Source organism: Zeus faber (genome assembly GCF_960531495.2).
Source record: "Zeus faber genome assembly, chromosome: 17".
Classification (NCBI taxonomy): Eukaryota; Metazoa; Chordata; class Actinopteri; order Zeiformes; family Zeidae; genus Zeus; species Zeus faber.
Genome location: NC_137204.1, coordinates 28,392,755 through 28,403,341, shown reverse-complemented (window position 1 = coordinate 28,403,341; position 10,587 = coordinate 28,392,755). Strand labels below are relative to the sequence as shown.

Below are 10,587 nucleotides of genomic sequence, written 5' to 3'. Positions count from 1 at the left end.
CATCGATCAACACCCCCCCCCCCCAAAAAAACAATAGATTTTAGCATTATTTATCGACTTTCAGAAAGGCTTTGATTCAATCTGACAAGAGGGATTATACTGTTAGATTCTCTCAAGCGGTATAGGGGGTAAAGTTGATGACATCATTCAATCAATGTATATAAAAAATAAGTGCGGAATAGAAATTGTCAAAAAAAGAAGCAAGTTCTTCACTCAAGGGCAAGGTGTTCACCAGGGATGTAACTTCTCTCCAACCCTCTTCAACGTCTACGTTAAAGAGCTAGCCGTGTGGTTGGAACAATGTGCAGCCCTGCAGGCCACACCCTAAACAACAAGGAGGTGAAATTCCTGCTCTATGCAGACGACCTGGTGCTGCTGTCAGCCACAGAGCAGAGTCTGCAGCAGCATCTGGATCTGCTGGAGCAATACTGTCACAACTGGGCCCTGACAGTAAACTTAAAGAAGCAACAAAATAATGATGTTCCAGAAAAAGCCCAGATCTCAGCAAAACAGACACACGTTCAACCTCGGAAACACCGCACGAGAACACGTCCTGTCCTATGAAGACCTCGGTGCCTCTGGAAACTTTGCTCTGGCGGTGAATGCACTGAAAGAGAAGGCCTGCAGAGCCTTTAATGCAATTAGAAGAAACTTTCACCAAACAGACAAACCAACCAGAATCTGGAACAAAATATTTGATAGTATAATGGAACCGATAGCCCTGTATGGAAGTGAAGTGTGGGGTCCACTCCGTCAGCACCACTTCACTAGATGGACAAGCGTCCTATAGAGACCCTGCACGACACATTCTGCAGAAGTACATTGAACATACAAAGAAAAACAGCCACCAATGCATCAGGGCGGAATTAGGTCGATATCCATTCATAATAAACATTCAGAAAATAAACATTCCATTTTGGATGCATCTTAATTCAAGTCCCCAAGATGCACTGCAGCTTGAAGCACTGCAAAGCCAGGAACGGAACCCAAAAAGAATCCCCTCCGTCAGCTGCTCGTGAGACTTACTGAGCAACCAACACAGTTCCATCTCACACCACAACTTCATTGCTATCTTGGCAGTATGTAAACACACGAAAATGATTGTAATGTGATGTAATTATTGTACGATCATATAAAGAATGTTACTATTTATTATGTGCTCATTTGAACTTACGTATTTCTGGTAATGATGATGTGTAACGACCATTTTTGAAGTAGAAAAGTCCTGACAAATAAATAAATGAGTAAATAAATCGGACCCTATAATAATGCCGACGCAGTACCAAATACACACCATTACGGACCAGATCTTTCCGGGTCCGATAAAGTCAAAGAAAAGAACCTGGAGTTTTATTTTGGAAAGTGCTGAATCCTCTCGATTGGTTTAAGTTCCTCTGAAGTATTTTGGGAAAACTACCAATGAAGAAAGACTGTGCAGTGTCACCGCTTCCTAAGATAATATATATATCTGCATATCACACAAACCACTGCAGATGTTTTAGTACAGAACAAAATAACAAAAGAAAAAACTGCTTTGGCCGTTCATTTACATTAATTATTGCGTTGGCGAAATCACGTTCTGACACTTTAATGGCTCAAGGAACAAGTGTTCGACGTACGTGTTGATTCGCATATAGAGCAAAGAAGTGAGATCCCATCACACGTGGTGACTGAGACACGTGGAGAAAGATTCTAATGCAAGATGTGAACAAACGGACTAAGAGCTGTCCACTTGTGATCAGATCGCCCAAGACGCATGTTCATGCCCGGTGTGAACGATCCCCTCTGCGGCCATGCATTGAGCTAAGCTAGTTAGCATGAGATACTGGAAGGTGTATTTCCCTAACTTGACAGGAGCTAGGCTAGCCCATCCCCTCTGCGGCCATGCATTGAGCTAAGCTAGTTAGCATGAGATACTGGAAGGTGTATTTCCCTAACTTGACAGGAGCTAGGCTAGCCCACCCCTCTGCGGCCATGCATTGAGCTAAGCTAGTTAGCATGAGATACTGGAAGGTGTATTTCCCTAACTTGACAGGAGCTAGGCTAGCCCACCCCTCTGTGGCCATGCATTGAGCTAAGCTAGTTAGCATGAGATACTGGAAGGTGTATTTCCCTAACTTGACAGGAGCTAGGCTAGCCCATCCCCTCTGCGGCCATGCCTTGAGCTAGGCTAGTTAGCATGAGATACTGGAAGGTGTATTTCCCTAACTTGACAGGAGCTAGGCTAGCCCATCCCCTCTGCGGCCATGCATTGAGCTAAGCTAGTTAGCATGAGATACTGGAAGGTGTATTTCCCTAACTTGACAGGAGCTAGGCTAGCCCATCCCCTCTCATCTATCTCAGTACTGGTCGTTCAGGGATGAATCTGGTGTTGACCTTCTCTTCTGATTGTGGGTGAGATGGATGGACCAAAAGTGAATTCCTCTCAAACTTGACGTGTACATATACTGTGGTATCCTATTGTGTAAACTTCATTTTGGAGGATTTCTATTTTTAAAAAGTGTAATAGAAAGCTCAAGATTCTTTGGGGGGGAATTATGATTTTGTAAATATTTGTAATTAATGAAATCAACGTCTTTCAAATGAATCCACACAATTACACTTAAAGTTTTCAAAACATAAAAACAGAATAAAGTATAATGTAACAAAGATAAATACATGTTTTGGTGTATTATTAGTAAATTGGCTGCACGCTGTTCTTCCCTGAATCCTTTCACTCTCAGACTCAGCGTGAAGCACTAAACGAGCCCCAAAAGCCCAAACTCCACCTCGGTGGAGGCTCTGTAGGCGATGTAGGTCTCCATGGTGGAGACGTGCTTCTCGGGGTCGTCCACGGTGACCGATGGGCGGTGCGTTTCCGTGGCGACGTAGAGGTCGAGGGCGTCGCCGTCCGCCTCGTCGTCAAGCTGCAGCCGCTTGAGCAGCGACGACGCCGACGCCGACGGTCAGTCCCCAATCCTGCCGGACGGACGCCGTTACCGTGACGACGACGACAACGCCTCATTCTACGTCGATGGGAGCAACACACACAAATACATACACACACACACACACACACACACACACACACACAAATACACACACGCACACACGTATACACACACGCACACACATAACACACACATGTATACACACACATACAAATACACACACACGTATACACACACACACACGTACACACACAAATACATACACACACACGTATACACACACACACAGCACTAACATGGTATTTTGTAAAGTAAATAATGACATCACTGCTCCATCAATAACACAACAGATGACTTGGATTCCTCATCAACTGTTTCATCCAATTTACTTTAAAAAGTTGTTTTTAAAGATGTCACATCAAGAAAATTCAAACTTCCACATTCAATAGTTTTCATTATCACACATATTTGAACAAAGTGAGTCTTATGTTCCCATCAAAACATGAAAAGCATTTCTAGAGAGTTATGAAATAACAGTAACATGCAGAAGACTGAACAACAGCAGGTTGACAAACATCAACATGACTCCAACACTTATTTTGACAGTAAAGTTATACACAGATGAAGGAATAATTACTATAAAAACATGTCATGTACATGAATGTACCACAGCATGGAAAGGCAATTACATACAGTGTTTATAAACTATGTGATAAAAACACTGAATATTCAGTTCAGCTTTTAGAGAGAGGATACTACACCTCCTCCACCTATAACAGAGACACTGAGGAACCAGACCACCACAACCTAAAAGCCGGGTGGAGGGGTTGAGTGAATGTGGTGTAGAAGGTGTGGAGGTGTCTCAGTGTGTCAGAGGAAACTGAGTAGAAGGACAGAGTGCCAGCAGACCAGTCCACATACACTCCTACTCTTTGAGGACCAGAGGACGGAGGGAGATTTATGACTGTTCTACTGTTATTGTAGCAGACACAGTAACCATCATTAGAACAAGACAGAATCCAGTACTTGTCATTAGATCCAAGACAGCAGTCATCACTCCTTCCTTTCCTTGTGATTCCTCTGTATGTCATTCCTATATCAACCCCTCCTTTCCACTCTACCTCCCAGTAGCAGCGTCCAGTCAGACCTTCTCTACACAACACCTGTCTCAAGAAGTCAAATCTGTCTGTGTGATCAGGATGTGGCTGGTCCTCTTCAACCATCATCACCTTCCTGTTGTTGTCGGACAGACAGAGTTGTCTGTTTGCTGTGTTTGGGTCCAGTGTGAGTTTAACAGCATCTGGTGGAGAACAAGACACAAAACAGCAACAGTTTATAATCTAACATCCCTGTTTGGTTCATATATTGTGGATTGATCAACAGACAGATTGTCCATTTATCAGCAGTGTGATGAAGACACATGATGTCCACCATCATCTTCATTCTTAGTAGGATGTGAATGGATGGACGTCCCGTACTGCTGTGTGGATGGACTTTCCATCTAAATAGTTGATAAATAGTAATGAATCAAACTAAACAGACACTTACACTTCCTCACTCCTGGTTTCAGCCTCCACGCTCCACCCTGCTCCACCCTGGGAAGAACACAGTCAGAGCAGAACGTTCTCTGAGATCAGGGAAACACGGACATTAAGAAGCTTCCGTATCCATGGTTTCCCATCATGCATCGGTCATATGTGCTGTCTAACAACAAAGCATGTTCCCCAGCATCCCAGTATGATTGACCACATGGTTGTAGAGCGTCCTCCTTGTAGAAGAGCTTGTCAGGGAGTGTCAGCTGGTCTCTTCATACCTGAGAGTGTCCAGTCTCCAGCGTGGCTCCTCCAGGCCAGCAGAGAGCAGCCTCACTCCTGCCTCTCCTGGGTGGTTGTAGCTCAGGTCCAGCTCTCTCAGATGGGACGGGTTGGAGCTCAGAGCTGAGGCCAGAGAAGCCACGCCCTCCTGTGTGAGCAGACAGCCTGACAAGCTGCAAACCACATGAAGCATCAGGTGTCAACATCAGGAAGACGGTTGCTACGGCAACAGACACTGACACTTAACACAAGTTCAAGAGATGGAATATTGATGTGAGCCAGCCTGCACACACACACACACACACACACACACACACACACACACACACACACACACACACACACACACACACGCTAGGAACTTATAATAATTCATCTACAAAGACATGATTGTGAGAATGGACTCATGGTTCTATGATTTGGCTTCAGAACACCTGGATTATGCAGCTTCACATTATGTTGAGTCCTTTTGTAAGAGCCAGAAATTTTACTAATACATTGTTAGGCTCTTACCTACACTGAATGTATTTGACTTAAGAGTAAAAACTAGTAATCAGTCAGATGGTAGTATATTGACCATGTGTATGCATGTACTAATGACACTGTGAGGTGGGTCCCTCTGCAGGCTACTGGAGGAACTAAGGAACACACCTGAACTCATTTCAGTTCAGGTGTGGCTGCACTGGGAGCAGTGAGCACACACACATACAGATACTCAGAGCTCCTTGGTTTGAATTATAGACTTATTTTGTTTCACAATCTTGGCTGTGGAACAAAAGCATTGATTACCTTTATTTTTTGAACTACTCTGGACATTCAGCTCATTGGAGTTGTTTTTGGGTTACAATGAACATGTTGCATGAAGACAAATCCCCCATTCAGCACCACAGTGGTTATTATAAGAACATTTCATGGGAAATTAACCATTTAAAATAACCACGACACCTTTGTTTTATTCCACTTTCACGTCTCTTTCCAATATATTCTCATGTATAATTGGTAGTTTTGACATTGTGTGTTTTGCTGTTCTTAATTCCATGTCTCTCTTCCTCACTCTGCACCTATTGCTCTCCTAGCCATCCTGGAAGGAGGATCCCTCTCTCAAGTCCCTTCTCAAGGTTCCTTTATGTTTGTGTTTGGGATTCTGGGAATTTTTTCCTGATCCTTAATTGAGGGTTGGGGGGGTCGTCATCTAACTGTCCTTTGAATGTGAGGATGTAAAGGTGTATGAGGCTGTAACTGTGATGGAAGTTGTGACTCTTTGGAACGTTGTTCAATGACATTGTTTGGAAAAAGGCTGTGGTTGAACTGTACGAGCTGTCTAAGAGATATGGAAGAAACAAATAGTTTTAACTAATAATGATTACCCTGATATGAGTATTATTTTCATTAATGTTATATTTATAATAATAAAGTGTATATATTATACGTATGTAATATTTTATAGTGTATATTGACATAGTTATCTACAGTTGTATACAAAACACAATATGACTGAAATATTGAGGTCAAGGTTGAGTAACACTGACCTGAGAGTGTCCAGTGCACAGTGTGGACTCCCCAGTCCAGCAGAGAGCAGCTTCACTCCTGAATCCTGCAGATCATTGTTGCTCAGGTCCAGCTCTCTCAGACGAGAGGAGTTGGAGCTGAGAACTGAGGCCAGAGCTTCACAGCTTCTCTCTGACAGATTACAGCCACTCAGCCTGCACATCAACATGACACAGATAAATACATAGTTTGATATTAGATATACACAGATATTTACTTCAAATATCTCATCAGATTTCAAACAGTGTACAGTTAATATACGTATGTTATCTGTGCACCTACAGAGATGTTTTGGAGGCTTTGACCACGGGCAGCAGCCTCAGAAGAGCCTCCTCTGAAGCAGAGTATTTCTTCAGGTCAAACACTTCCAGCTCCTCTTCTGATGACAGTAAGATGAAGAGCAGAGCTGACCACTGAGCAGGGGAGAGCTTCTCTCTGGAGAGACGTCCTGATCTCAGGTGATGTTGGATCTGCTCCACTAGAGAACGGTCATTCAGCTCATTCAGACAGTGGAACAGGTTGATGCTTCTTTCTGGAGAGAGATTCTCACTGAACTTCTTCTTGATGTAAAGCACTGTTTTCTGATTGGTCACTGAGGTACTTCCTGTCGTTTCCAGCAGGCCTCGTAGGAGCAGCTGATTGGTCTCTAGTGAAAGGCCCGATAGGAAGCGAAGGAACAAGTCCAGGTGTCCGTTGACACTCTGCAAGGCCTTGTCCACAGCACTCTGGTAGAGGGATTGAAAGTCAGGTTTCTTTATAAAAAGCTGAGGGAACTTTGATGTTGGTTGTGGTTCTGACAGCAGATTGACACCGGTGCTGGTGAACTTCATAAAGACATAAACAGCAGCCAGAAACTCCTGGATGCTCAGATGGACAAAGCAGAACACCTTGTCCTGGTAAAGCCCACACTCCTCTTTAAAGATCTGGGTGAAGACTCCTGAGTACACTGAGGCTGCTCTGACATCAATGCCACACTCTGCCAGGTCTGCTTCATAGAAGATCAGGTTTCCTTTCTCCAGCTGCTCAATGGCCAGTTTTCCCAGGGACAGAATGATCTCCTTGCTCTCTGTATTCCAGCGTGGATCCGTCCCAGATCCTCCACAATACTTGACGTTCCCCTGTATGGACTGAACCAGCAGGAAGTGGATGTACATCTCAGTCAGGGTCTTGGGCATCTCTCCTCCCTGGGCTGTTGTCAGGACGTGATCAAGAACTGTAGCAGTGATCCAACAGAAGACTGGGATGTGACACATGATGTGGAGGCTGCGTGATGCCTTGATGTTTGAGATGATGGCGTCAGCCTGCTCCTCCTCTCTGAATCTCTTCCTGAAGTATTCCTCCTTCTGTGGGTCGCTGAAGCCTCTCACCTCTGTCAGCATGTCCACACACTCAGGAGGGATCTGATTGGCCGCTGCAGGTCGTGTGGTTATCCAGAGGCGAGCGGAGGGAAGCAGGTTGCCCCGGATGAGGTTTGTCAGCAGAACGTCCACTGAGGTGGACGCTGTGACATCAGTCCACGTCTCATTGTTCTGGAAGTCCAGAGGAAGTCGACACTCATCCAGACCGTCCAAGATGAACACAACTTGGAAGTTGTCGTAGCTGCAGATTCCTGATTCTTTGGTTTCAAGAAAGAAGTGATGAACAAGTTCCACCAAACTGAACTGTTTCCCTTTCAGCAAGTTCAGCTCTCTGAAGGTGAATGGAAATGTGAAGTGTATGTCCTGGTTGGCGTTGTCTTCAGCCCAGTCCAGAGTGAACTTGTGTGTTAACACTGTTTTACCAATGCCGGCCACGCCCGTTGTCATCAGTGTTCTGATTGGTTGATCTTGTCCAGGTAAGGGTTTAAAGATGTCTTGACATTTGATGACTGTTTCTTCTGTCACTGTTTTCCTGGAAGCTGCTTCAATCAGTCTGACCTCATGTTCCTGGTTGACCTCCTCACCCCCTCCCTCTGTGATGTAGAGCTCTGTGTACATCTGCTTCAGAAGTGTTGCTTGTCCTGCTTTAGCGATTCCCTCAAACAAACACTGGAACTTCTCCTTCAGATGAGACTTCAGTTGACGTCGGCAGACAAGAGCAAGAATCACTGAATGAACAAACAACAGAGAACATCAATGAGTAGATGTTAAGGTCAATGAGGGTCATGTCAATATTTCCTGCTCAACGTGTGCAACTCACAAACCCATGTTGTGTATTTAGCTCATCACAGTTGGAACAAGCAGACTGACTGACTGGATGTGTGTGATGTGGAGGTTAACTGTGCAGCTGCTTATAAATCTGCAGCTTTACTCATATGAACATGTTCCACCATGACAACCAACATGTAGCTTTATGGCTTATTAGTAGCACACCATTCTACTCTGATACCGAGGTGTAGAAATATCCCATTAAAAAGGTATTAGTGCTACTATAAATCTCCCATTAAAAAGGAACTTATACTACTATAAATCTCCCATTAAACAGGTACTAGTACCACTATAAATCTCCCATTTAAATGGTACTACTAGCAGTCTCAAAAAGTAAACACCTAATTTGTTGCTTCAGTATTGATTATATATTATTCCACGGGAAACAACATGAAACTCCGAGTTCCTAGACTCAGCCATAGAGTGATTCCCAGCCCCTATACTGTCTCCTTACTCCCCACTGTCTCCTTGCAACTGTCTCCTAGCGACTGTATCCTAGCCACTGTGTTCTCGCGACTGTGTCCTTACTCCCCACTGTCTCCTAGCGACTGTCTCCTTGCAACCCTCTCCTAGCGACTGTATCCTTGTGACTGTATCCTAGCGACTGTCTCCTAGCGACTGTCACCTTACTCCCCGACTGTCTACTTGCGACTGTCTACTAGCGAATGTGTCCTCGCGACTGTGTCCTTACTCCCCACTGACTCCTAGCGACTGTCTCCTTGCAACTGTCTCAAAGCGACTGTGTCCTTGCGACTGTGTCCTTACTCCGCACTGTCTCCTCGCGACTGTCTCCTTGCAACTGTCTCCTAGCGACTGTATCCTCGTGACTGTATCCTAGCAACTGTCACCTTACTCCCCGACTGTCTACTCGCGACTGTCTCCTAGCGACTGTCTCCTAGCGACTAGCTTCTAGCAACGGTCTCCTAGCGACTGTCTCCTTACTCGCCAAATATGTCATAGCAACGGTCTCTGAGCGACTGTCTCGTAGCGACTGTCTTCTAGCGACCGTCTCCTAGCGACTGTCTCCCAGTGATTGTCTCTTTACTCCCCCACTGTCTGCTAGCGACCTTCTCCTAGCGACCATCTCCTAGTGACCGTCTCCCAGCGACCGTCTCCTAGCGACCGTCTCCTAGCGACCGTCTCCTAGCGACCGTCTCCTGGATGTATCTCTGAACTCTACATGTGGAGCTCTCATTGTCTTCTCAGAAACAGTTGCATAATCAAGCAGAGAACCAGAGTGGAATGTTCCTTTAAATGTGTGAAGCACAGTCTCTTACTGCTCTGCAGAGAGTCAGCCACATCCTCCTGCTTCATCCTCCTCAGGAAGTGCAGTGTGATGTTCACAACTCCCTCTCTGGCGCTCCTCCTCTGCTCCTCTTCCTCAGCGTCCACCTCATCATCCTCTTCCTCCCTCTGCCTCTCTGAGCATCGTGGCTCATCTGGACTCAGAACCTTCCGGAGCCTCTTCAGCTCCTCCTTCACAAAGGTGACCATGTTGTCCTCCAGCAGCTGGAACAGAAGAACATCAGTGAGAACTTTACTGTCCTGGATTCACATCCCACTGGTGTGAAGAGGAAGCATGGAGACCATCAGCACCACAACACATGCTGCTTCATGTCATTTGGAGCTTGTTGGACATTTACACACCAGGAATAAGGAGTCCAGGTCTGTTTGATGCTGCTGCCCAGACTGAGCACTGGTGACCTCTGACCTCTGCTGGTCTCTGTGGAGAACACAAACACACACACACACACACACACACACACACACACACACACACACACACAGTTAGAGGTGGTGTCTTGTAGTAAAAACACTCTTGGATGTGACAGAGTTTGAAGGTTCTGATGGGACTGAACAAGGAGCCGGGACTTTGACTCACAGAGCGACCCACCACACGAGTACTGTTCCCAAATACATATTCACACTCCACCTCCTTAGATACGGTGCTATGCTTGGCTGTTCTCACCTTTCTTTTCCTCTCCATTTCACTGTGGTTCACAATCAACACAGTTGTTTGCTCAGTTGCACTCCCATCAATGAAAACAAGGCGGTATTCACCAATCGTGTTCTTCAAAACTGACGGACAAGTTCAAGTTTGGAGGGGTC

At 45.3% G+C, this 10,587-nt stretch overlaps 1 protein-coding gene across 1 annotated transcript; it reads right to left on the bottom strand.

Annotated features, from left to right (window-relative positions):
- Nucleotides 1–3,305: 3,305 nt before the first annotated feature.
- On the bottom strand, nt 3,306–9,913 carry LOC307243479 (NLR family CARD domain-containing protein 3-like). Its single transcript, XM_080018304.1, has 6 exons — nt 9,756–9,913; nt 6,575–8,378; nt 6,274–6,447; nt 4,744–4,917; nt 4,479–4,525; nt 3,306–4,230 (listed from the first exon to the last, which is right to left on the bottom strand). The coding sequence occupies exons 1-6, from the start codon at nt 9,790–9,792 to the stop codon at nt 3,701–3,703; spliced, it is 2,766 nt and encodes a 921-aa protein (XP_079874430.1). The 5' UTR covers nt 9,793–9,913; the 3' UTR covers nt 3,306–3,700.
- Nucleotides 9,914–10,587: the final 674 nt, after the last annotated feature.

Bases quoted from the DNA above. Each gene is read 5' to 3' on its own strand.
- LOC307243479 (XM_080018304.1), bottom strand. From the start codon at position 9,792: ATGAAGCAGGAGGATGTGGCTGACTCTCTGCAGAGCA. The intron at 8,379-9,755 runs GTAAGAGACTGT...TTGTTCATTCAG, and splicing joins GGCTGACTCTCTGCAGAGCA to TGATTCTTGCTCTTGTCTGC. The intron at 4,526-4,743 runs GTATGAAGAGAC...TGTTCTTCCCAG, and splicing joins TGGAGACTGGACACTCTCAG to GGTGGAGCAGGGTGGAGCGT.